Source organism: Mycteria americana, chromosome 4, assembly GCF_035582795.1.
Source record: "Mycteria americana isolate JAX WOST 10 ecotype Jacksonville Zoo and Gardens chromosome 4, USCA_MyAme_1.0, whole genome shotgun sequence".
NCBI lineage: Eukaryota > Metazoa > Chordata > Aves > Ciconiiformes > Ciconiidae > Mycteria > Mycteria americana.
This window is the reverse complement of record NC_134368.1, coordinates 12,950,629-12,977,728: the sequence shown is the minus strand read 5'-3', so window position 1 is coordinate 12,977,728 and position 27,100 is coordinate 12,950,629. Positions and strand designations below refer to the sequence as shown.

The window sequence follows — 27,100 nt, the reverse complement described above, 5'->3', positions numbered from 1 at the left end:
GCTTCAGTTTTAACCAATTTCTGCTGGAAATCAAATGAGAGAGGAAACTTCACAAAGATTACAAGTTTGTATACTCATAATGAATACAGCTCGTTAATGAGTATAGCTGGAGTAAGCACAGAGGGATTTGGAAGAAGTCCAAGTGACAGGACTAAAGCAAAATCTATCCTGTAGCTTTATGAAACTAATTAGAGGCACGTGAGAGCCCACTGAGGAAAAGGGTCTAAATATCAGTGGGGCATGTGCTGGCTACATGAGTCACGTCCTTTGCGGATGCATTGGCTGATTGATAAAAAAAGCTGGATTTATGAAAACCTTCCTGTTTGTTTGAATTAAGCATGCAGTACCCATTCCATTTTTGTCACCTTTAGAAAATGATGTTTTTCCCCTGCATTGCCTCTGTTCATGTGAATAATGCTATCCCTTGGAGGCTCTGCATTAAAGCTGGCCCAGAATGAATAATTAGCAGTGGGCACAAGTACATTTCATTTCAGGCCTCAGATTGTTGCTATTAGTAAAATCTATTGCTTTGTTGCTAAAGCAATGATGCCACCTGATTGCAGGAGCTTTTTCTGGGATGAATTTGGGTGTTACACAACAATTCCTCTCCAACAAGTCTAAACCAAATACTTTAATGTGTATTACAATTAAAAAATAACTCCTGCAGGAGTGGGACAGCTCTTGAATATGTGCATGTATTCTGATTTTTTAAAAAAATATATTATTGAATTTTCCCTCAGATTGATAATGTTAATTGCATCACTGTGAGGAATTGCAAATTATGGAGAGTTCGGCAGCAGCAGGCAGCGTGTCCACGCTCAGCGCTAACACCATCATACCTAGTCTGGAAGGAAATCAAGACAGGAACGTGGAGAGGAAAGAAATGGAGCAGGGAAGGTGCAGGTCTGACTGGAAACGTGCGGAGGCCAGTGCTGCCATCAGCACGGTCAGGGACGGAGTCATGATGGACGCGCTGCAAGAACAAATGGGTAAGACCTTGATCAATACATCCTGGTCACTCTGCTCTTGACTTTTCTTTGTGTTTAAATTACTGTGTTCTTTAAACATTGCTTGCTGTGCACAAGCAGAGGACTGTCACGTGTTTTTCAGCTGAGCTTTTTTTTTTGAAATACATCTACAACTGTTAAAAGCGACAAAACAAACAGCTGCATTTCCTCCATGGCAATGCTGCATAGATTGGACTATTAAACGATCTCTATTGAAATGCACTTTGGGCAGACAAATGGATTATCTATTAGTTAAGATAAGCTGAGATGAAAATTATCAGAACATGTGAGCCAGAATACTGAAATAGAAGTTCTTTGTCTAGCACTTTTTGCTATAATCTCTAAGATTCAGAAGCAAAGATGAGTTAGACTGCATCTTTCTATTTTAATAAAGTTCTTAGGTTTCTGTTTTTCATCAAAAGATGTAATACTATCTTTATTTTTCTGCAAATGAAAACATACTTCATGCAGTAAAAACATGCAAGTTGGAAACACTTTTTGGGTGGAAGGGTGGAGTGGCATAGGTGGCTGCGTCTCAAAACCAGTGGCCAGACTCTTTATAATAGGCCCAAGAGGTTTCTGAATGTGAAAATAAGTAAAGCAATCGTGGAAAAACTATTTCATTTTAAATTATATGTCCTATGGCTTAGACAATGTCTTTCTGTTCACAACTGCAACTCTGCTGACATCAAAGAATATGGGGTACAAGCATCCCAGGGTACTATAAAGTTTCTCTTCAGCTTGCCAAGAAGTATGCAAGGCATCCCATTAATTAGGAATGGGTCATGGAGTTCATGTTAAGTCTTTGAATCTAATTATAGCACTTTAAACAGTCTCAATTTTTAAAAGGTATTTATAGGAACTCTTACACTTTTGCTCAAATTTAATAGCAAACTATTATTTGTAATTAAACTCCCATGAGTAATAAAATGCTTGCTCACAGTTTTTGCTTTCTGCTAAGAGTCATGAAATTAGGTTTCGTTTTTAAATAAAATATTAGCTGCTGGATATTCATGTCTCAATAAATACTTTTCAAGGAAAGTCCATAACTGGTAATATGGAAACAATAGTAATGGCAAGTTCACATACCAAAACCATACGATAATTAATTGTCCTTATCAACTGTTAAATGATGATCAAAGCAATCAAGAACATGTTGTCAAAGTTTTGACAGTTGCTCTGTTTGTACTTCTGACTAAACCAAGAAAAAGCAGAACTACAACTAAGTATTGTCCCAGAAGTTGTGGGGAACTTAGATTTATAATGTTCCTTAAATACAGTCAGCCTACACAGCAGTGAGCTTACTATCAAATTTCTATTTAAAACCCAAATATCGTTGAGTTCAGATTAAAAAAAAAAAAAAAAAAATCAAACAAAAAATCCCCCAACACCCCTGTCAAACACTCAACCAAAACCAAAGTGCTTGGGAACTGAAATTTCTAATTCTAGTATATGCTAAAAATTGGCCTTAAAGATGATGTTTTTACTGCCTTTTTTCTGAAATAGGAAAACTCTGTGTTTATGTATCCTTATTTATTTGCATGACTCTGTTCATGTAACATCAACAGATGCACTCGAGGGAAGCTGCAGAAGACTTACTTAGAAATTACCATGTCCTACTATATTACAAGTTTTTTCTTAAAAGCAGAGCTGTAGAGGAAAATGTCTTGGGATACATGAAAATTGCCTCAGAAATTTTCTTTTAAAAATTAAAGATCAATTTCTCCCACTTTTATTCTCAGAAATATCAAGCTTTGTCTTCACTGATTTTGGCAAGGGAACCTTGAGAAAATGGAATTGGTTGGAGTGGGTGTTTCTTCAGCATGAAAATGTATTGTTTCCAAAAGGACTGGAAGAAATATGGGCCGAAAAAGAAAAAAGCAGATTATTATTAACATAAAATATACTTATTTTGTCTTATTTTTCTAAAACTTGAAATAACTTGTTTTTACATTACTCCTTCCCAAGTATTAGGCTTGTAACAAAGAGAAGGATTATTTCTCTCCAAGTATGAATTGGTACAAGGCACTCGTATCATTGCCAATTTATACCACTGAAGCTTCAGTGGAGGCCGCTTTTTAGTATAGGTGCAAGGGAAGAAAAAATGAAGTCTGACCCTTGCTCCCTCCCAAATGGGACTTCAGTTTGCTGAGAGGCTGTCTTTCCACCAATTCTCCATCTTCAAGCTTCACATCAAAATGATGAAATCAAGATTTAACTTCCTCTCCAGTAGGAGAGAAATGATCTTCAGATACTTTTTGTGGGTTTTGGGAATTATATAGCAGGAAGGGGAAAAAATATAGTTATTTTCTTTCAGTAATTATCCAATGCATCAAACGCTTTGAAAGTGTGGGGTGGGTTTTTTTCCCCGGTGTGATTTATATGGACTTAGAAAATGCACTTAACCATTCCTTTCATTTATCATAACAGAGTGTTCTCAAAGTGAAAAATGCACAAATATCAGTTCAAGGACCCTTCCCAATCAAGCAGAGAATTTTCCAACTGGTAAGACACTTTATTCCGTCATATCTTATATTTATAATGCTTTTCTCATTGCTTACTTTTTTTAATTGAGACAACTATGTCAACAACATTTGCAGTTGTCACTCCTGTAACTTTATAACATACTTCATGGTACCTATGAAGTGTCCAACTTCTACATAAGATTTGTTGAGAATTTCTTATAAAAAGAGAGAAGTAAATCATTAACTGCTATAAAAGCCAGAAACAATTTATGGACTATATTGCAATGGCTAATAAAAAAAGGCAAATAAAATGTTCATTGCTTATTTTATGTACGGGTTTCAATTCTTCAAGTGTCTTATTTTAAGTTTGTGGCCTTTCCAAGTCTTAGGTTGGTTTTTTTAATGCTGTATTTTCAATGAAGTTGCGATTGAGTGCAGTTCTTCAGTAAGTAGATACAGCAGGCTTCCCTCCTGGAGGGCTCACGGCCTGCTCTGTGCATTGAGGGTCTAGTCACATTTCCCTTCTCTTGCTTGCGGAGGAAGAGAAATAACCGTCAAAAACCAACACTGGGATGCGCTGTGCTTTCTGGCTTGACCTGACAAATCACATTAGTGGTAGACAGTCTCCTCCAGGCATATGGTTATTTGTAGTTAAATTATTTGTGCTTATGTACCTGTTTGTCTCGCTCCATGCAGAATTTAGGTGGTTTTTAACTCGGGGTACGAATCAGAGCTCACAGAAGCAGACAGGAAGATTAGCATAGGTGCAATGCGGTTTTGGACCATGTTTCATGTCCATAAGGCATTATTAATAGTTCTTTTGGCAGAAGCAGCCATATTTCAGTTGTTTTAATTCAATGTAATTATTATTTCAGTAATATTAACTTTTATATAAGACAAATATGTAACTGTAGAAACACAATTGAACTTGGAGTCAATCTGATTATGTAAAAAGAAAATTAAATTTTTAAGTAATAGTCTTTTCTTGTGTCAGTATCTTTTATGGCTTCAGGTAAAATGAAAAGGTCAACAATACTGCTACCTAACAGTGATCCAAGTAACATTTAAAGACTCGTTTGTCGTCTTTGCACTAACAATAGACTATATGACCACAGCTTAAACAGAGAGGTCTTGTAATTCAGTACCACTGCTTTATATTACTGAGCCACCCTTCTTGGCCTTAAAGTAATGAGTAATTTAGGCACAAGCCATCACAAAACTTCTGGAGACATAGAAAGGAAGCCCTCTGAAAACAGATTAAGATGCAGCATATTAGACTAGAATGTGAAAAATATCTATTTTACCTGATTAAAAGGTGAAACTCCGAGGAGCTGGAATATTTTAGGATGTACACCAATCCCATTTATTGCTGGAAGCTTGACCTATTTACACACTTGCAATTGGAATTCTTCCTGAGTGGGTATTATTGGCTTATATGTGCCCATGGGGGTATGTGAAAATTTATAAATATGATTTACTGTTATTGACTTAATTTAACAGACATGCAGAATGAAAGCAGCTTTATCAAAGATCCTCTTTATCTGAGAAAAGCTAGCTGATGAAACTGTACCCTTAGCTGTAGTAAAAGCTTCTCATAAACAGATGTCAAGATCTGAGAACAGGTATCTAGTTTCTTTCAGATGTGCTGGGGAAATCATGTAAGTGAGCTTTTAGTTGGACCACTTATCTTGGTTGGTACTGCTCAACCAGCTTAGCTGAGAAACAGCCTTTTCAATCTTCAATTTATAGGAGCCTTCTGAAGTAGTGGGGGTCAGATAACCATGAATTTAAGATTAGCATAAAGAGTTGTTGTAACATGCTGAACTACCTATGGTTTGGGTTTTTTTTGTTTTGTTTTTCAATTCCAGTATCTGTTTGCCTCTATTTTTAAAATATGTATGGGATATTTGGAAATCTGGGCATGTTCTCAATGTCCATAGAGCTGTCTAATTTGACAAATTGCCAATCTGCTTGCTTTTTTCCTCTTCTCTCTTCTCCATCCCCAAGTGTGTCAGTTGTCTCCCAAAATTTCTACAGACTTTCACATCACTCTCCTTTCTATAGCTGTAGCCTTTATTATGCAACTGAAATATCTTGTGTTTCATGCTAGGCTGCTATCTCTACTGGATAATAAAAAGGAAAAAGAAACATGCAGTAGGTCAGTTTTCTGTGTGGCTGTCTGAAGCTGAAAAAATAGTTCTTAAGGTGGATTCTATGATTTTGAGGGATTTTCTGGTTCTCCAAAGCTGATTCATGAAACTTGTAGCACTGTAAATGGATATCCTTCTCCAGATATCTCCTTGAAGTTAACAATGGTAAGACGAAAGAGTGGATGTCCTGATCCCAGACTCCAAAGACAGCTCAGAGGGCAGCTCCGTCTTCTGGAAAATGACAGCAGGGAGGTGATGGCAGTTTTCAGTGTAAGTCAATTGCTTGGGAATTGATTTATTTATTCAGGGAATACACTCTGTGCTACTGAAATAATCTGAGAGAGATTTGGGTCCTATTTCCATCTACCTGCTGTATGCTTGAATTAGAGCGATCGGAGTTTCTCATGGCCCAAAACCATCTAGAGATATTGGAAATATTGAACCATTGAAAAAGACTGGAACACCAAATTGATGTAAAGTAAATAAACCCAGCTAAATAAGGCATTGAAGGGTTTTATTTTAAATACATTCTGCTTTGATTTACATCAAAGGAAATAATGGTTTTCTGATTTTTTTTTTTTTTTTTTTTTTTTTTTAATTTGCCCTCATATTGACTCTTCACTTCAGTTTCCAGTCACTTGGAGTCATTTGGCATGTGGGTTACCCAGGAAGCCCACTGCTAAGCCAAAGAGGAAGTCTGAAGAATAGCATAAATAGTGGAATTCCTGGGGTTAGATGGCCATAGCTTTAAATAGCACACAAGAGGGCTGGCATATTCTTATTACTGTCTTTAATCGGTTTGTATATAGGAAACCTGTCCTCTACAACCAATGAGGTTTGCTACAAATACAATTTAAAGTCTCCTCTTTCCTCTTGATGAAAAAACAGGATGATATCATTTGACCTCTGGTGTCCCTTTTTTGTCTGAGCCGCGAGTTCCAGCCTCCTTCACTAGCAAGCCAAACACTGAAATCTTAATTAGTTATGGCTTTATGACTGTCTGAGATGCATGTGTTTCTACGTGATTTTCCTTTCATGTGTTGTGAACTCTCCATCACCAGCCTGCTGATTTTGTGGCTGTGAAAACAGTCTATACTCCTGCTGCTCTGCTCCGGCTTTTGTTTAGGCGAAGATGGAGAAGGGGAGAAGGGATCAGGAGGAGAAGGAAACCAGCATACAAATAGACGAGATTTGTGGCCTTGTTAGAAACAGACTGGGAAAAGGACTTTGAAGGAAGCAAGATTTATAATTACAAGTTTCCTTAGAATGTTGTTTTGATATTCAGCAGCGCATAAAGCCCTCGAGGCTGAGATATTTTAGCATGTGTTGGCAATTTATTAATAGATTTCAGGCTCTCGTTAATATTTAATCTAGTGTAGAAAGGGGCATGCAAAAGATCAAAGCAGTGACGAGGCATGCCTGTTGAAGAGGCTTAAGTTTTTGACTTTTGTTTTCAAAAAGGAATTACTATTTTAATCTGTTCATGTTGTGTGAATTGAAAATATAGAAGTTAAATAGAATTAATTCAGAGATCTTTTAAAATCACGACATAAGTCATTAAAAACAGTGGATCAGCTCCATCTTGCTCAGATTACAGAAAATGTTTGAGGGACAATTTTTTTTTTTTCTCAGAGTTAGAATTAGTTTCTTGATCAGTCCTTAAATCGTTTTAAGATGCATTTCAATTTTGATGTGATGGGAGCAAGGGTACAGTACTGGGAAATTATACAGTAGCATTATACCTGTTAGCTTTGCATCTGATTTATTCTCTGAGATACTGGTTCAGATACTTGTCTCATAAATTGCCACAGTTCTCTATCTCCCTGAAAGACAGTAGCCCACATCATTGGAGAGCCCTGTTCTTAAGCTACTAACTGAAGTGCAACCAGACTGTATATTACCGCTCTTTGGCTAGAATCCATCAAAATGTATATTTCTTTCACTTATTTGAAGGTTTATGTAGTTCTCCCTTCTAGCATTTCTGAAATTCCTTATAAAATCGATCATTATACTTTACAATGATTATTGCTCATCTTTGTTAAATGCACAATTTAATGCTACTCTAGCAACCAGTACAAACGAGGAGAAAAGGATCTTACTGCATCTTAAAAAAAAATACTCCAGTCTATTTAATTGTCTTAACCATGGAAAGAGTGAACTAGGCAATGACTATGCAATGTCTCCTCTGGAACAAGACTGAAGCTACCAGGTAGCAGGTTCAAAGATGCATCAAAGGAGGTGTGTTTTCATATGTGTACAGAGCTCTGAGGCTAACCTACAGCAGGATGTTGTGCATCCTAAAATTTACAGTGGTTCAAGTGACCTAGAGAAACTTTAAGTCCAAAACCAGCAAACAAAAAGAAACCCTTTCCCCTATTTAATATTAATGCCCACACGTCTGGCAAAGGCCGTTCCCAAGCTGTAAACTGCTCTGTGCTAGGAGGGTATTCTTGGAAAGTACCACCAGCTGCTTGCCTGGCTTTCACACTCTAAATGGAGGATACTGGCCACTGTACATAGATGTGCCTGAACCAGACAGGCCTTTAGTCTCACTCAGTGTGGTCAGCCCTAGCTCTTAATTCCTCTGTAAATTAACCTCACTGGAACTGTTGGTACAATTGGCAAGAAAAAATCAGATTAAAACTTGGTGCACTGTATGTTGTAGGTATGTGTTAAAGAACAGATATCTCGTATAGGTAAAATACTGGATGACTTTTTTGTCCTTCTTAATACATAGCATTTTAACATACGTGTTACCTAGTGAGAAATTATGCTTAAGTCTAGTAATTGTAATTAAAATATTGTTTGTGATTTTTTTTTAGGAGCTCTCTGCCAGACTGCTGTCTATTCATAGTGATCAAGATCTAATAGTGGTGACATTTAAAACTTTTGAAGAAATATGGAAGTTTCTAACCTACCACTCGCTGGGTAAAGCTGTTTCACCATACCACAGTTCGATATGCTTTTTTTATTCCTCTGCACACAATTTCTGATTGACTGGGAACTTGTTGAACAGGATTTTTATATTCTTTGTATTAACTCTTAATAGTTGTAAGTAATGTTCCTGAACTGGGTACTAGTGATAGGGCTGGAGAGACCCTCCAACCTCCAGGAGAACCTGCCTTTGTCCCACCGCAGATAACAGCTCTCGTTCCTGGCAGATTGTCTTGTCTAAATTAGATACTCCAGAATCAGATCATATCTTCTAAGCAGTCTATTCCAATCCAGGTGGTTTTGTCCTAAAGTCTAACCTGTGCTGCAACTTAAATGCTTTTACAGCTTTTTCTGCTCACTGTAGACATGTCGAGGTTACTCCTCTTTCTTTGCACCATGCTAATACCTATTTAGAGACTTCTAACCCGCGCTTCCACTCAGTGTTGTTTTCACTAGGAAAATCAATCCTAATTCCTATAACCCTTCTTCACAGAGTGTATTTTCTAGACCTCTGATCATGCTTTCCACAGGACTCTTCTAGTTGTTCCACATCTTTCCTGGATAGTAGTGAGCAAACTAGGCAGATTTGGTAAGGCCTCAGAGGAAATACCAAGTAAAACAAAGGTTGCTTCATATGCTTTGCGTGCTCCAGTTCTGTTTCTAAATCTGAGCATGCCTTTTGTAACAATATGATGCCATAGATCTGAGTTCCATTTTTAATATCCTATAACTTCACAGGTCTTTTCTGAAGAATAGCATTTGAATCAGATCTTTGTCTCCATTTTGTTCACCTGATTTTTTTTCTTCTGTGTATGGAAAGCCTGTGTGCGCATTACTATTGAATTTGCCTGCTTCCATCAGACCAATTTAAAATAATGAATTTTATTTTTAATTTCATGTTTGCTATTTACCTGCTATTTTGTATTTTTAAATGCTCCGTAGAGAACCAGAAAAAATACCATTTCAATCCAATTTTGCAGAGAAAGCACAAGAAGATGAAGTTTCTTCTTAGGCAAGGCTATGGCTAGCAGGGAATTGATTCAGCATCTTCCAAATAGCAGAGTAGCACCTTAATGGCTGATCTGCCCACCTTTCCTCTTCATCATAGCTTTTTGCACAAAGGATTTGCTAATGCATTAATGTTGACCCTTCGAGTAATAATCTACTATCTGTACCATGCTGATTATGATACACCAATCCAGATCTCCCTGTAACTATCATATAGCTTTGAGGGCTAAGTCGTAATGTAAGGAGTCCCACTTTCCAAGATCAAACACAAACCTTTCAAATATAGCTAAACCATGAGGAACCCTCGTAACGGGAGGACATGGTTTGCTTTTTCAGCAGAATTAGGCACAGAAAAGTTGTGTGCCTTTTAGGTGTAGTTTGTGAGAGCTAAGCATTAAAAGTAGCTATAATGCATGTGAATTAATGGATGTAATTTTGCCAGTACTATGTAGTAAAATTAGTTATACATTGTGGGTTAAGCAATAATGGAGTTACCTGAATGCCTACCCCAGTCTCTGACTTTCTGAAAGGTTATTTTCTTGTATAAAACTGTGAAACTGCAAAGAAAACAAATTGGATTTTTTTTTCCTAGGTTTTATAAATCATTGCATGGAGAATTTATTCCTAGATCAATCTTTCTGGCTCTGTTCTCAAGAGGAGGAAGAAACAGGCATTGAAGTCTGTATAAATGAAAAATCATTATATTTGATGTACAGAAGCCTGCTAGTACAGGAAGGTAAGGAAGACTGTACATGCTAAGGCTAAATTTAAAGAAGCACCTTCCTTTAAAATTCTAAAATCAAATATTAAGACCTATCCAAATACCTAATGAAGTTGAAATTTAAATCTATTCACTCCAAATGCACCAGAAAGAGAAGAGAAAGGAACAAACACAGATTGGGTTCAGTAGGATCACAGGGGGATTGGAGAAATTCATGTGCAACTGGTCCATAATGGATCCAAAAGGATTAGGGCAGGATGTACATTCCAACTTGCTTAATATTATTGCAGATCCTGAAGATGTACAGGAGAGGGATTACAGATAGTTGCCAGGCTCATGTGCTTCTCCTAGATAGCATCACTTGCTGCCACCATCAGAGACAGAATGACAGGCTAGATGGATCGTTGATTACTGCAATAGGAACATGCAAAATGTTGCAGCAGAAGAAGATTCTACACTGCATTGAACACCTCAGCTCTGCATTTTTTTCTTTACTGAAAGAGAAACAAGACAGAGTATGAATGTCTGACAATCAGAAAGAAAATGCTTGTGAAATCTCAGATTTTCAATCTCTACTTGAATATTACTGATGCTCTTAAAGCTAGTTTTAAAGCTTGTATGACCCTAAAACGTTACATAAAATGACATCTGTTCCACTGCTTTCTTTTTAGGGGCATTTTTTGTTTTATGTCCTGACAATCTGATAAGAAAGATAAGGGCTACAGACAATGAAATAAACACTTATTTTGAGACTGGGGCTTTTACTGAAGATGTAGCAGATGTATCTGTGGATGGTGACGTGACTGTGCTGTCTAATGCTTCTCTGGAGCCATTGATCCCTTTTCATCAGTAGGTACCTGACTCTAGCTACCTATTTCATACACATCTGTTTCACATGTACACGTGTCTGCTTAGACATAGGGATGTCTAAATGGTAGCTTGTTATGGAACACCCAACGTCTATTAACACTGAGAACAAATGCTCTATTTCCTTCCATACTACACAGCTGAAATTAATCCAGATGTCTGCAGAGCAGCATTTAAAGATTGTTTGCCATCTTGTGAGTTAATATTGCTTTTTTCCCTGAGTCTGAAAGAAAATCTATTAACATTTCTAGAATAACATAAAGTGAGAATTTTCACTTTTCAGGATGCTTGAAAATATGGATAGTAACAAGTGGGATGCTTGGGAATGCGGGTGATAACAGGCTAGCAGTGGTTTTACTCAACGCTATTGACAGGAGCCATCCACCTCCTTAGTGCAGTTTGTTTCAAGTTCATGTCCAAGCTCAATTGCTATAAAGTCAAAATTACATCAATGGACTTACTTCAGGAATTGCCAGAAAATCACTCATTCTTGGTGCTCTTAGAAAATTCCAGCTTTTTAACTACTATTGACCTTGGGCAGGGAGAAATAGCATGACTTTCTCAGTTAGGTTGGTTTGACTGAAGTAACACTTCTTTTACTACAACTATTACTCAAAACATAGCTCTGGTGGAAGTGTATGGACAGTGTTGAAAGATAATTGTGGGAGGGGTGCATCTGTTTTCAAATGGATTGAAAATATCACTGTTATTGTCACAACATTTAGGGAAGTCTTTTATACACTAACTTCAATTTCTTTGTCTACTTTCAGATGGTTTCTTAAAGGATATTCTAATCCTATTGATTTTACATACAAAACTGAATCTAAATCCATCAGGAAAGTTGGTAAGAAACTCCATTCAAACATCAGCATTAAAAAAACCCCCAAATTTATTCTATGCTTTTGTTAGGACAGACTCTAAAGGGCTCAATAACTTTTTTCCATTGTATTAGGATGGGAAAACAGCTTTCAAAATTACATTGCAGTAAAGTTAGTGAGAGCATAAATCTCCGCCTAAATGGAGTTAAACTCTAAAGGCTTCTCTCTCCCCTTTTTCCTCCTAAATACTCTATTAAGTAGATGCACAAAGTAGTAAAGAGTAATTAAGTTGAGGATGCCTCTGTAGATTTGATGACAAAGTTTAAAATAAGAAAATGCACCAATGTAATTATTGGGGATCTTTCACACGTGTATTGCTTTATCTAATACTCCCAGAGAAATAAAACTTATACAGATGGTCTGAGGTTAGAGAGTAAATATGGCTTATTTTCTACCATACGTGTCAGTTTTAATACTGTATTGACTGGTATGTAACTGCATATTTATCCAATAGGGATTTTATTAGTTGGTTCAAATGTTTTTACTCTGGCCCAAGTTCAGAGCCCTTTATAAGAGGGAAAGTAGGGACTTAAAACATTTATTTTTGTTACTTCATGATGGAATTTGCTAGAATTTTGAAAACATTTTAGACTTTGCTTTCTCACGGCTGGGAAATTAGGATTTTTAGGCTGTTATTTACAATTCTAATTGCTCAAACCAAACCGATTAGGCTTGGATGCTTTAAATCTTACCACATCGGATGTGCAACTCACAAATTCCAGGAACGTCTTTTGCTAAATATGTTCTTCTGCTGAGTTGCTATTCTATTAGTGTATTTGTATTGTTAAATTACTTTATCTGCAAATATTATTTATCTCCTTATTACACAGCAATGGGATCCTGTCTAGCTGTGGTGAATTATGAAAGTATTGTGTTGGAAGAGATGAGTTTCCAGGAAGGGGACAAAATTGAGATCCTCGGCTACTTCATTGAATGCATGGAATGGTTTCTTGGAAGACACGTGTTTACTGGCCAAATAGGTTTTGTGAAGACAAGTCATGTTAAACTGGACTTAGGTAAAAATAAGTAAGTGATATGTATTTAACTCATAAACAAAGAGACAGTCTCTTGAGCTTTAAAATGCTGAATGTTAAACTCTGGTTTGGTTTTTTAGGGTTTTGTTTGGTTTTTTTTAAATGAGAATTGTCATAGTGTGTATCAGTCAAAACAAATGCAAAGAAACTGGAATATGAAGTCTGCTTAAATGTTGGAAAATGTTATCAGCCTGTAGCAGAAAAGGGAAAAGGGGTTTCTGTACTTAGACCTGGTTCAGTCTCTATTCTTTGGATCACAAGATCCAAGAAGTTTTACTATTGCAGAAGATTCCATTTTTACTGGTCTTTCAAGATCTATGTTAAAGCATCCAAGTTCTGTTTTTGCTAGTACCCTCAATCACAGGCCTTAATTTATTTCAAATGTGGCTCCTCTTAAAAATAATTGCTCATAATGCAGAAAGAAACCTGTAAAAAGTGTGCATTTCAGCATGCATTGGCACCCTGTAAATAGGCTGCTCATATTAATAGGTCTGGACTGTTTGCATGCTGAAACAAGGAGTTCTTAAATGTTTGCAGGTCCATTTGATGTGTAACTTTAAGCTTATATTAGAATACCAATACCATAATGTACTTAAAGATTTGTGCTTTTAATAAATTCTCTCATAAAAATGCTACACCATGACACAGATAGACATAAAATTTACCCTGATATGGCAGAAACTGTCAGCTGCAATCATACCTATTATCAATTTATATGCATGTTTATAAACATGACTGATACTAATTTTGAAGACAACAGGACCTATAATGTAAACACTGTATTAGTTTCTCTAATGAGCTCCAATTTCACTGATGCAGTGAGCTCCTCAAGCCAAATCTGTTTTCAGGAGACACCTTCAAACTTGCTCCTTTCTTTGTTAGACCACAAGGCCTGGATTTTCTTGAAGCAGAAGAGCTATCTTTTTTTTCAAAGGAAAAAAGTTTTGAAGAAATGATACATTTGTTGAAACAAACCTCCATCACAGATGTTTGCTCTGTGTATCGAATAGGTAAGTATGAGTATTACTCCTTTTTACTGCACAAGATACATGTGCAGTTACTATATCCCTGTTATAACTGATTGGTTTTTTCTTCTATTTCAATGAGATTCCAGCCTTTACACCTACTTTGAAATATCTTGGTATTCAGTTTGATCATAGATATGGCATGTAAAAATCCTTTATATCATCTTTGCTACTTTCCTGCTGATGCAAGACTTTTCCCAGCAGAGCATTTACAGATCTTCTTGTGTCCTTTTTTTGAGTGAATTAAACAGCAGGGTTTTAAAAACTCCATTATCAAGCTGAACAGATCTTCAAGCTTTCAAATGTCAGAGTGCTGCATTATAAAAGGCAGTATGTTCACCCAAATACTGCTGGCTTTTCATTCTTCTTAGGAAAGGTGGCATAATAATTATTGACAGCTAATGCAAACATACACCTCTTCATGCTTGATTTAACTTTCAAAGGTATAGAAAAATAGCAAAATCTATTCATACGAAGAAAAAAAATACTTATAGCTGCATTATCTCTGATACAGCTGCTATTTCTCTAAGTGCTCATGCTTTACATAAACTAACTGGGATAACTGGGGCTTCACCTTCACAGACTTAGTGTAAGGTAGTGTGATATAATTGTCTTGCTGAACTGAACAGGAGCAGCAATTTCTTATCCCAGCACAGGCTGTTCTGTGGCGATGCATATGCTTGCCAAATATCTAACAAAGTTTTATCTCCATTAGTGGCATCCTAAGAGACAGGCCTGTAGGCTCCAATTTGAAAGGAGCAGGTGTGTAGGTTCGACTCGGGTGCATTGGTTTCATTCTGCAAATCGGGGTGTGTGTGTGAACAATAACTAAGGCGTGTCAGACCTGAGTTGCAAAATACAGCTTATGTCCACGTGCAAAATGACTCCACATCTCGCCTTCCTCGCTCGAATGAAAAGCCAGGGAACAAAAGCTCAGACCTCTGTTAGTTACTGAAACAATCTCATGGGCTTAATGGACATACTGCTATTTTTGCCTATTGCACATTTTTCACCACATCTCATCTCTTCCCTAATCTTTACAAGTGCCAACTTCTTTTCATATCTTCCCCAGCTAATAGTACCATCTTTACCACTTTTTTCTCTTAAACTGCACAATTGACCAACATAACTTGACTTGCCCAGAGCAAGTGTTTTCAATATTCACCTGATGTTTTGGTGTGATCTGAGTAAATGGGTTTTCGATTCCTTCCATCTACATCAGTCTAATGAGAAGTATTTACTTATGAGCACTTCCCCATTAGATATTCAGAGCATTAAGTTACGACTGTTGTAAACATCTGTAGCATTTGTCCACCAAAGTCAGGAAAGCATTCAAAGAAAGGAGATCCAGAACTAAACAGTCAGTGAGAGTTATTCTTGAAGGCTAGTAAAATAGCTTTCCATCAGCTTAAACAGACCTAGTTCTGTGAGCCTCTGCTTTTAGATATACCCTTCATATACTCAGTACCACTTACATTGCATCTAGTGTATGAAAGACTGAATATAATCCTGAAATGCAGCATGACAACTGAAATACTTTGAGAAATTTCTACACAAAATGGTAATTCTTAAATGTTCTGTAGATGTGCTATGTTAAACACTTAAAAACTAGATCTATAGTAGTAATGTCTACAGAATTTAGATACACCTTTTAAAAGAAAAGATAGATACAGGGATTTTTCATCTGCATGCTATTGGAATGGCCACAAAAGTCTGACACTTCTATCTACGCTAACTACCCTAAATAATTATCCCTGCGCCCAGGAGTGATGCTAAAACATATTTTAGTAATATTAAGGGCTTTTTGTTACCTCATTTTAAGGGCAGGCTGTGGTGAATGATTGTATCTATGCTACTCACTTGTATTTTAATGCAGCAGTGATGCATCCCTCATGCAGAACAGGTTGGCTTTAATTCTAACTGCGATACGCAGATGTCTCCCCACCTTACTGAGCAGTGGTAGGTGCATGATGATAACCATGTAGAAAGCAGTGAATTGTATCAGCAGGAGAGTAAGTCCCTAGTATCTGTTAGCTTTGGGTCAGACTTAGAAATGTCTTCTCTTCTAAATTTCCAGGACACATCCAATTCTTCTGACATAAATAATTCTGAACTAAAAAATAGCCATATTCTAGGATATTTAAAACTGAAAAAGAACTAAGATACCATAACTAACATGATTCTCTTCTTTCTTACAGACCAATTAGAAGAACCAGAACTTCAGAAAGCTCATGAATGCGGTAATACTTCATATGCATACAATTTTTACATAGAATCAATGTGATTTCTGATATTTTTGGTATCTTTGCCAGCTTTTCTCTTTCTAATGCCTCTTCACATTCTAACTTTCTTCTCCCATTGTTTGCTTTCCTAGGCTTTGCTGTAACACCTTCTCACTAGGTTTTGCTGTAAGACATTGTGGGTTTTCACTGATATCAGATGTCTCTCCTGGACCTTGCTATCCAATTGCAAACTGTATGACTTATTTTTACTGCTGTGACGCAAACGCATGCAGCACGCCCCGACACCCCCCCATGTTGTTTAACAGGGCAAAATACTGTTTACAGGGCACCTGGCAAGTGCTGACTTTGAATTCCAGCAGATTTCCATCTGCTAGAAAACTTCATCCCATAATTATATTTCCCAAAGGAGATATTTTGATGAGGATGCAGAATTATTTCCCTTTGGCATTTAGTTGCTAAGCTGTCACTATCATTACTTGTATTGTACTACATTTTTCTAAATACCAATCTTTATATTCATGGTTCTGCTGAACAGTTTCAGAAATGAGATTCTAAGGAAACCAAGCTCTAAATCTGCAACTTCAATAAGCTCCTGCTGATATGCAGCTGTAAGCTTTACACTGACTATGACTGCAGACTACATCCCTAGTCCCTGCTCTGCTACCTTGGCTGGATAACAGTGGGAGGACTAAAGAAATGATGGCATGTCAGTCTTTTTTACATTTGTAAGATACTCAACAATGTCAGTACTAGGAGAATTTAGATCAATAACTGCATCAATCACCACAAACTTGGTAATTTTGAGAAAGTTAATCTATGCCAGCAGAGAATCAGGGTTGGTATTTGATTGAAAGAAGAAATCTTATCACACGTTACACAGGCATGGCTGGCCTGTTTGAATTAATGTTGGACTTCAGTTGGATTAGTGTTGGATCAGGCACAGGGCCTGGCTAGGCAAGCGTACTGATCAGCAACCTGCTTACATGTGGCACATCCTGTTTATCCCCACTCTTCCAGTCTCCCACACTTGTTCCTCCCTGATCCTTCTTGATCTCTCTCTCCCCACCTTTGGCTTGTCTCCTAGACATACTGTTAAGAAAGTACAGTATGTTTACATAATGTTTTCCTAAAGCATTTTCTACTGATAAATGGTTTTGTTGGTCTATCAAAGATCTTTGTGTTCATGCACACGTGAAGTTGTGATCTGTAATTTATTCTTGAATTTCAGAAATACCATGTTCACATTCTAGCACAGGATCCACTAGCAAGAATGGCAAGATAGAAGAAGTCCTGAAGAACTTCAAGAATTTGGAGGTCACTCAGGCAGAAGAGCCAACTACTGAAGAAAAGGATTCTGCTAGCTCTCCAAATACAGAAATCTTTCCTCCACCTGCAGGACCTTGCTTCCATGTACATCAAGATGATGTTCAAGCATTTGACATCTTTGAGTCATTGTTACTCTTCTTAAATAGGAAGGAGTATGAGAGAAATTTCAAAAACCTGTATGATTTCTCTTATCCATTTATCAATAGCATGTTTTATGGGTTTTCAGGAGAAGAACAACTGGTTAGCTTTTTTACATTAGCAAGGGAAGCAGCAAAGAAAGCAGGTATGTCCTGGGCACTAGCAAGGCTATGCTTTCTCTTAGGCAGGCTCAGTGTTAAAAAGCTGAAGTTTTCCCAAGCTCGGGTGTATTTTGAGGAAGCATTGGGAGCAGTAGCTGGAGGGTTTAGTGACTTGTACTTCATAATTGCTCTTTATACAAATCTAACAGTCATCTACTTGACCCAGAAGAACAAAGAAAAATGCGCTCATGTTTTTGACAAGGCTACATCTCTTCTCATGGGAATTCCCAACTACATTTGCAGTGCTGACCTGGAGTCAGATATTCTAAAGTATGCTCTGAAGAGGACAATTTTGAGCCAGAACAAACATGCAGAGGCAAGGGCGTGCTTTCTACTGGCAAAACATTACAGTGCACGCAAACAGCATGAAGAGGCACTACCATTCTTGGAAAGGTTTCAGCTGTTGCTTAATGACTTGCGTTTACAAAACAACTTATCAAACAACTGTTATTTCAAACTAGCAGAGTCCTACAATGAAAAGTGTTTGCCGCACATTGTATTAAGTTGCATAAAGGTCGCCTCTTCCCAGAGCTCCAGTACTTTAATGGATTCCTTGAAAAGGATTGATTTAGTCATCAAAAATGCTCCCAAGCTTTACGGCCTGAGAAAACTCAGACAAATACTCCCATCCCAAATTGCACCTTACCTCATACAAGCACTTTCCTCTGTGTTTACTAATGAGCAGCCAGGGCTATGCAGCACTCTCTATCTTAGCTTAGCAAAACTGTACAGCCACCACAAACGGTATGGAAAAGCCATTGTTTACATGATGAAAGCACTGGACTCTGATGTTTCTGCGAAGCCAGAGGAAACTATTAACTATTTGGCTTCACTTGCTTGGTTATACATTCTTTACAGGCAATATGATGTGGCTTTAGCCATTTTAAATGCTGTTGTAGACTCTTCATGGAGCAATCCTCAACAACTAGGCATCGCTTATAACATGCTTGCTATTGCTTTGAAAAGAACAAACAATACAAAAGAAGCTGCTGAGAGCTACTACAAAGCACTGCGTCTTTCAGAAGAGACCAATATGACCCATAACCAAGCTGTAGCCCTGGCTAATTTTGGGACACTCTGCCTGCATGCAGCAGCCAGCAAGCTGGCAGAACATTATTATATCAGGGCAGTGAAGCTATTCTCCAAACTTCCAAGCATGGACTGTGGCCAAGACTTTATCCAAGTCCTCCTTCAGCTGGGATGTTACTATGTTGGTGGAACTCAAAGAGAAAAAGGAAGGTTTTATTACGAATGGGCTTTTTTAGTTGCAATGGAGACAAGTCATCTGGAAAGTAAGTAGGGTTTGTTTGGTTTTTTTTCTCTCAAAGTTATGAAATGTACCCTGTTTGGGAATGTTTGTTATATAGGTATGTTATAGTTGTTTCTAGGTATGTTATAGTTGTTCCTTAAACAACATTTTATGTCCAGTTATGTGATAGGTATCGAAGTGATTGAAATCTTTGCTCTGTCCCGTAATGGTGGAGAAATAAATACATGTTGGCTTGGTCTTCTGGTGGCACTTAGGTTTGTCAGAAATAATAGAGAAAATGAAATGTTAAGAGAAAACTAAATAACTTAATTGGTAAAAAGTCTAGAGATTTCTATGTTCAATAATATTTACAGTAGTTATTATATCATTGTTAGTACAAACAGCAAGGTCTGAAAACAGTGGTAATCTGGATTACTTTTGCATGAAATAGTTGTATGTAGAAGACCTATGCTTTATTTATTTATTCTTGCTACCATGATTAAGGCAGCTTATACAGATAAGGTGACTGTTTTATTATTTTATTTTGGAGATCAAGTTTGAAGTAACCTCTTTGTTAACTTTGGGGTGAAGAAACTAGCAGTGGAATCTTCTTGTTATGACTTTTATATTGTGATTCATTGACTGTTCTGAATTTGTGAAACAGTAAGAATGAATTATTTTAAAACTAATTTAACTTTAATTTTAAAATGTAGATTCATATTAGTATTTTCAATCTATTCTCCTAGGTCAACTACAAGCAATTGAACTGCTGTGTCAGTTCTACAGTACAGTTGTTCCCAATGAGGCTCAGTGTGTCATCTACAATGAATATCAACTATCTTTAGCTAGAAAGATGTCCAACAAAGTTCTGGAGGGGCAAATTTTGGAAACCATTAGTCAGCTCTATTTGTCTTTAGGAACAGAAAGGTAAGACATGCTGAATGACTTTGCTTTTATTCTGATTGTAACTTTTCTGTCATGCTGAAGGATCTCAATTTTTGCAACAGCTGAATATGACTGATTTTTTTCACTGCTTTGCCAATACACTTTATTAGAATTGAAGGGTCCAGTGCTAGTGGAGAGTGGAGACTTTTCTTGGTCCTTTTTTTTTTTAAGTAACTATCATCTCTCAAAGGAGACAAGATGTTCAGTAGGGATTAGCACCACTTCAAGAGCCAAATTATATTTAAAATCTATGTAAATATGTTTAAAAAGTATTATATGTTATGCAATTCTTGATGACTGCTATAGCTCTAGGATTATTGCTGGCAGGTGACTGGTTTGCAGTGACAGATTTTTACATGACAGTTTTTCCATTAGAAACCAAATTACATATTCCAAGCAGGTCAGACATCAAATTGTCTCTATGTAAGTGTTTCTCTTTGCGGAAATGCTTTTTTTAAAAACTTATATAAGCACAAAGCCTATGTGCAAAACTGCATAGTGTCAGTCTTCAGCAATTTCTGTACTGCTCTTATTTTCAGAATACCATTCTTTTTGCTTTGCTTTACTGAAAAAAACAGACTGCACAAGTCAATTTATAGTGACTAACAGGTGCTGGGGAAACTTACAGGTTTCTCTAGACAATTTAAAAAATGTTTTCTAAGGCACTTTTTTTTTTTCTCTTACTGTATCTCACTTCAGGGAGTCACTTTAGATTCAGGTATTTTCAAGAATGCCTCAGGAAGGATGGAAAAAATATCCTCAGTTGTGGAAAGAGTAGATGCTTATTTTAGCTTTAAGTGGCTGCAGTCCAAGCATCTAACTTTCCTAATATGTCACCTGACTTATTTTGCTTTGTTCACTGCTGTTTAATGAGATAGTTGGTGAAAATCCTTTGGAGAGGCTGAAGACAACGGAATTGGTTAAGATTTCAAACTACCTGGAATTTGAAATTTGATTTTTTGGAATTTTTTGGAATTTGAATTTGAAATTTTCAAACTACCTGGAATTTGATCACTAGCTGGAGAAGCTGCTGCTTTGTGTGCATGTAGTGCATGGAATTTATCATAGAATCATAAAATATCTCAAGTTGGAAGGAACCCATAAGGATCATCTAGGCAAGGAGCAGGGAGTTGGACTCGAAGCCTGGTTCCCAAATAATGTCGGCTGTGTAACCTTAGCAGACTACTGGATAATAGCACATACTCAGTATGATATTAGACCATAGTATTACAGTATTCTTTGAGTTAACAGTCCCAAGTAACAAGGATATGTGTCTACGACGAAGTAACGAAAACCGTGACGTCCTTGGTGTCACCATCTCCATTGTAGATTACTGCGGCTGTGCCAGGGGACACGGCCTGACCCATTCCAGCTGCCGTGCTGGGTTGTGGATAGGTATATGCTTCTGTCTGCTGTAAAGCAAAAACTCTGAAGGAGGGATGGAAGTGGCATTCAGTAACTGGGCTGAGTTGGACTACTTTAACTACCTTGCCTTTCCTCATGTTAGTAGCTTGTTAGCAAAGAAGAGAAGAGTGAAATGTCAGGCTTGTTCAGTGGCTCTTGACTTCCTCTCATGAGTATAAAAGGAGTGACAGGTCTCTTCAATTTCTGTAAGAATCAGGAAGTGGTAAAAACTTTTTTTGTTCCCCCTCAGATGAGATACCTTGTTGAGACAGAACTGAAGTCTTGATAGCATGAAATACTAGGGACCGTATTACTTAGACCTCCAAAAAGATCCAAAATGAATTTAAGTAGGCTGTTCTAAAGATGCACTGCGTAAAAATTCACTGTAACTGCACAGTTCATGTTATTTTAATATGTTTGTGTCTTGTGCTTGGAGGAAAATGCACCAGGTCAAGGTGATGGGAGTCCATCACAAGACAGACAGAGAAGGACTTAAGGAAGTCCGGGGCTTCTATGTCTGGTACAAAGCACTGTAAGCTCAATCAATCTGACAGGTCTTTCTAATGGAAAGTATGACCACTCTTCTGAGAGCACAGTGCCCCTACACTTAAAGAAACTTGCACTGCCCAATGATCTGATAATTTAGGTGCTTCTAGAACTGACCATGTCTCGTCCATCCCCCTCCAAGATTTTCTACAAATGCTGATTAGTTTGAATTGTGCTTAAGTCTGAGGCCTAGGTGATATTTAGAAAAAAATACTTACAGACACAATTTCTTTCTGAGGTTTGTAGGAAAAAAGCCATAAATGATAATTATAAATGATTAAAGAGCTAAAGATGAGGAAAGATTTTTCCACCTGTCACTAGCCTGAGGTGTAGGGGAAGGATACATCTAAAATAAACTATCCTGAAATAATATAATGTGGTAACAATCTAACAGGAAACATAGACTGAACCAAAAAAAAAGGAACAGGAAAAAGACGAAATTTGCTAGTTACTTATGGAATATAGCTGAGAATTTATTATTGTGCACTGAATAGAGGAAACAGATTTTTTTTTTTTTTTTTTTTTTTACATTAACATAAAGCTTTTTTCATTACGAAGAAAAACATTCCCAATTCTGAAGAACCCCTCAGTGATTAGCAGTTTTTGTGTTTCAGGGCTTACAGGTCAGCTCTGGAATATACCAAAAGAAGCCTTGGAATATTTATAGATCTCCAGAAAAAAGAGAAAGAGGCATACGCTTGGCTACGGGCAGGAAAGATATATTACATTCTGAGGCAGAATGAGCTTGTGGATCTTTATATTCAGGTATGTTGTCAACACTTAAGGCATGCACATGTTGTCAACATGGTGCAGGTGGCATGGTAAGAGAGTAAGTAATTCAATGTAATGATCCCAGAGATTTTGCCAACTGATGTTCTGAACATATAGTAACACCATTTATGTAATGCTTAACAGCTGAAAGTATCAGCATTTTCTGGTGGCACTACATTTTAATCTGTTGCTTGACTCTGGAAAGATTTTGGGCAGTGACCTTTCTTAGTGCCTGCTCTGTTTTAAATTCTGTGTGTGTATTCATCGTCTACCAGCTCTACAGCACCACAGCAATCAAACCATGTATGCATGCTACATGCTGGTGGATAACAGATGATAATCCTCTTGGCTTGTGGGCCAGATCCCCAGGAAAACAGAGAGTAGCTTTTTCAGGAAGCATTTCCAAAGCCTCTAAAGCTTTCCTTCTGTGGCTGTGCATAGCACGGCACGGAGCCAGCTGGAGCTGCTGCTGCCTTTGCAAGGAGGCAAGTGGCTCGCACACCTTGGACCCCCTGCAACCTACTGGGACCTGCTGCTGCTTCTACTGCTGGGCTGACACACACTGAAAGATGACCTGAAATGGGGATCTAGCCCTTGTGGCTGCTGAAGCTGGATGATCTGGGGTCTTGCTCAGAGCTGCACTGCAGCCCAGATCTGACTCTGTCATCTATATGGCTTCTAGCCATTCGCTGAGGTATTTGGGGAATTAGTTTCTTGCTTTTGTAAAGGGGTTTAAAAATACTTCTCTCCTGTTTTAAGGGGCAGTGCTGCCTTGTAGTGCAGGATGTATACAGAACCTGATACAGCAAGATCTGAGTCTTGGCTGCTGTGTGAGTGGTACCAAAACATGATCTCTAAATAAAATAAACACACATCTGTTGTTAAGATGTTTTGAACAAATTCTACAAAGAAGCAGGAAAACATAGGAGACATATTCATGTTTAAAATGTACTCAGACACAATACGTGGGGCTACTTTAATGATTTTTTTTTTCTCTCAATTAAGTTAGACTTTTGAATACTTACCAGGAAAATTGAACAAATGTGCTTACAGGAAGGGACTGTGTTATAGGCCTGTTATTTCTTCTACTAAATTATTTTAGCTGATAGCCCCCAAGTCAGTCACATGGTGGTACAAAAGCCAAATCAGCATGTGGGATTACTTTCTCCATCTGCTTTATTTCCTCCAAGAGGAGGAGTGGGCCAGGGACATGCATGTGTATTCCATACTGTGCATGTATGGAACCTGCTATTTAGAGCAGAGTCAGTGCCTTTCCATGAGGAAAGACTCAAAGTAGGAATCTGCCCACTAAAAGGTTGACCGCTGTGCCAGTAATTTGTGCAAGTCATCACATCTTAACTTGCATGTAAAACAACTTCCAAAAAATATGATGCAATAGAGTCCTTAGGTGCCTGAAGCCAAAATAGGCTGAAAAGGATTGCTGCATTTGTGCTTAAGTAGAGCTGGACTTGTATTAATTGAATGCAACTTGAAAACTGAAGACCCCCAACCCAAAGCAAGATTCTTCAGCTTGCTTCATGTGCAAGTCCCCTTTCTCATTACCAGGCATCCTATCAGTAACTGAGTGTCCTGGTATCCTTGCTTTGGGAGGATGCATGCTGCCTTTCACGAAGTCCTTTTTGCTAATGTGGCATATACTTATTTCAGAATAACAAGATAGTGGAGCTGCATTTATTTACAGAATTCACTTCACAGGCTTTTAAATCTGCACTGTTAGCAATATCTAACTTGCAATTACAATTTATTTCTGTAAGTGCAATTTAATTCAAATTTAATATGATGCAGCTATCAAATGCACTATTAGTTTTTAGAGCGCTGTGTGCTGACAAAGGTAGCAGGGTACTATTGCCAGAAAAAGGGAGACCATAACGCTAAGTGTCCAGGTCCTTATGTTCCTTCTTCAGCATCTGCCACTGGCCTGCTCAAAAAGAGCATACCAAAAAGACACAGCATGGTCTCTTAAAATATAGCCTTTTCTATCTTTTAATGAGAGGCCTTAACAAGATCTTTTCAGTTGCTAATACTTACGATTTTTTCACCAAGAAGGAATGAAGATTTTCTTTCTTTCTTTCCCCATTCCTTGTTTTCTTTTCAGGTTGCTCAGGATGCTGCTCTTTACACAGGAGATCCAAATCTAGGAATGGAATTGTTTGAAGCTGCTGGAGACATATTTTTCAATGGTACTTGGGAAAAGGAGAAAGCAGTGACTTTCTACAGGGTTTGTGCAGTTTTTCTACTGCATCAATAGTTATGTACACTCCCATCACAGGTGTTCTACAAATGCTGAACCAAAAGCTGATCATCTCAGCAAACAGTTTATAACCTATTGCAGCTGAGTACTTTGTCATGGTGTTAATAGATTTCACCTGTTGCAACTCCTGGGTGTAAGATATGCCTTATGCAAAGAGCAAAATAAAACCAGAAATTGCTTGACATGCCATAAATGGAAGCTCATCAGTGCACATGCTGGGGTTCAGCAGTATCTAAGCTGTTTTTATGCATTTCAGGACAGGGCTCTTCCACTTGCTGTTAAGACTGGCAACAAAACCACTGAACTCAGATTATGCAATAAACTGGTGGAATTGCTGGTGAACCTGAAGGCTTATGAGGAAAGTCTGGAATATGCAAGAGCATCTCTTATGCTCAGTGTAAGTTTAGGTAAGACCAATTTCAATTACAGCTGAATATTACTGATATCTTCAAAGTAAGGCAGAATTCTAAAAAGCTTTCTTCCTTTGAATTCAGTTAGATTTCTTGCCAGGATTTCATAATGATTATCACTGCTATTTTTGCTTTCATTCAGGAATGAACAAGTTTATTGCTGTCTCTTCTAGCTCAGGCTCATATGGAAAACCTTTGGTAGAGCACAGAATTAAGCCTGGGATTGCAAGTCCAAATTGAGTGTTCTTCTCACAGCTAAGCTGTAATAGTAATGAATAATATTGTCCCAAGAGGCTTTTGAGTGTCATATTTCTTTCAGATTTGCTCATAGCCTTGCTGGTGAACTGACCTAGGAAAAAGTAGTCAAAAATGATAGGGCTAGTTTCCAAAATTGCTATTCTTCAAATGTGAGAGCTGTTCAACTGATTAAGAACCTTCTCACTCCTCCATACACGCACAGACAAGGTCATTTTTATCAGTGTGAAAATAATCTTTTGGACATAACTTTTGATGTAAAGTATGTACTGGGAGGGGCAAGGGAGTCTTTAATCCCATTAGCTACTATACTTCCAAAATAATCTATTTGTATTCTTTGTAAGTATGCACAGGGTGTGTATAACTATACATGAGAGATATGAATGTAGTTATTTCTTAAGAGGATCCCAGACACTGTCAAATCCTACACTGGGAAATTCAGGAATTCTGTGGGATTTTTCTTAAAGGACTGTTTTTGGCCATGTATCTCTTGAGCAAAATTAGTTTTATTCAGTAGAAGGTCAGCAAATACCATATAGAAGTAAAACAAAAAATAGCATAGATGTATTCTGGTTTGAGACAATTTGACTACTTTGTCTCTTGGTTTTATCCTGACTCATACATTATCTCATTAGGAAATCAGCTAAATGAACGAATAGCTTACCATCGGCTGGCTGCCATCCATCATCATTTGGGTCACTGTGAACTAGCTGAACACTTTTATTTAAAGGCCTTGTCCCTCTGTTCCTCTCCAATGGAGTTTGAGGAGGAAACACTGTATTACGTCAAGGTGTACTTGACCTTAGGAGACATTATATTCTATGACCTTAAGGTAAGAACTACAAAAAAACTGCTGCAGAAAATCCTTACACTAAGTAATGTTTCATAACATCAGGTTTTACCATATTCTGTTTTTATGCATTTAGAATGTAAATAATAAAGTGGGAAAACCTACTGAAGTTCAGAATCTATATTATTCTCATTTGATATCTAAAACTGAGCTTGGATGTCCTCTTCCACCAGTTGTACTGTAGAGGGTACCATCTTTGTCTCATTTCAGGATCCCTTTGATGCAGCAGGCTATTATCATTTGGCACTTGCTGCTGCCATGGACCTGGGCAATAAGAAAGCTCAACTGAAGATTTACACAAGACTTGCAATTATCTACCATAACTTCCTTGTGGATCGGGAAAAGTCTCTCTTCTTCTATCAAAAGGCAAGAACCTTTGCAACAGAGCTGAACATTAGGAGAATAAATCTAGCTCCTGATCAGTGTTATAAGAGTTCATAA

The 27,100-nt window shown here is 37.5% G+C and overlaps 1 protein-coding gene across 1 annotated transcript; it reads left to right on the top strand.

The window, feature by feature from the left end:
- Positions 1 to 781: 781 nt before the first annotated feature.
- SH3TC1 (SH3 domain and tetratricopeptide repeats 1) lies at positions 782 to 27,100 on the top strand. Its single transcript, XM_075499167.1, has 17 exons — positions 782 to 989; positions 3,438 to 3,512; positions 5,765 to 5,892; positions 8,445 to 8,550; positions 10,157 to 10,300; positions 10,957 to 11,134; positions 11,923 to 12,022; positions 12,857 to 13,056; positions 13,947 to 14,074; positions 16,288 to 16,329; positions 17,561 to 19,249; positions 19,953 to 20,133; positions 22,716 to 22,866; positions 24,989 to 25,111; positions 25,401 to 25,551; positions 26,445 to 26,641; positions 26,870 to 27,100. Exons 1-17 carry the CDS (start codon positions 782 to 784, stop codon positions 27,098 to 27,100), a joined length of 4,032 nt encoding a protein of 1,343 aa, XP_075355282.1.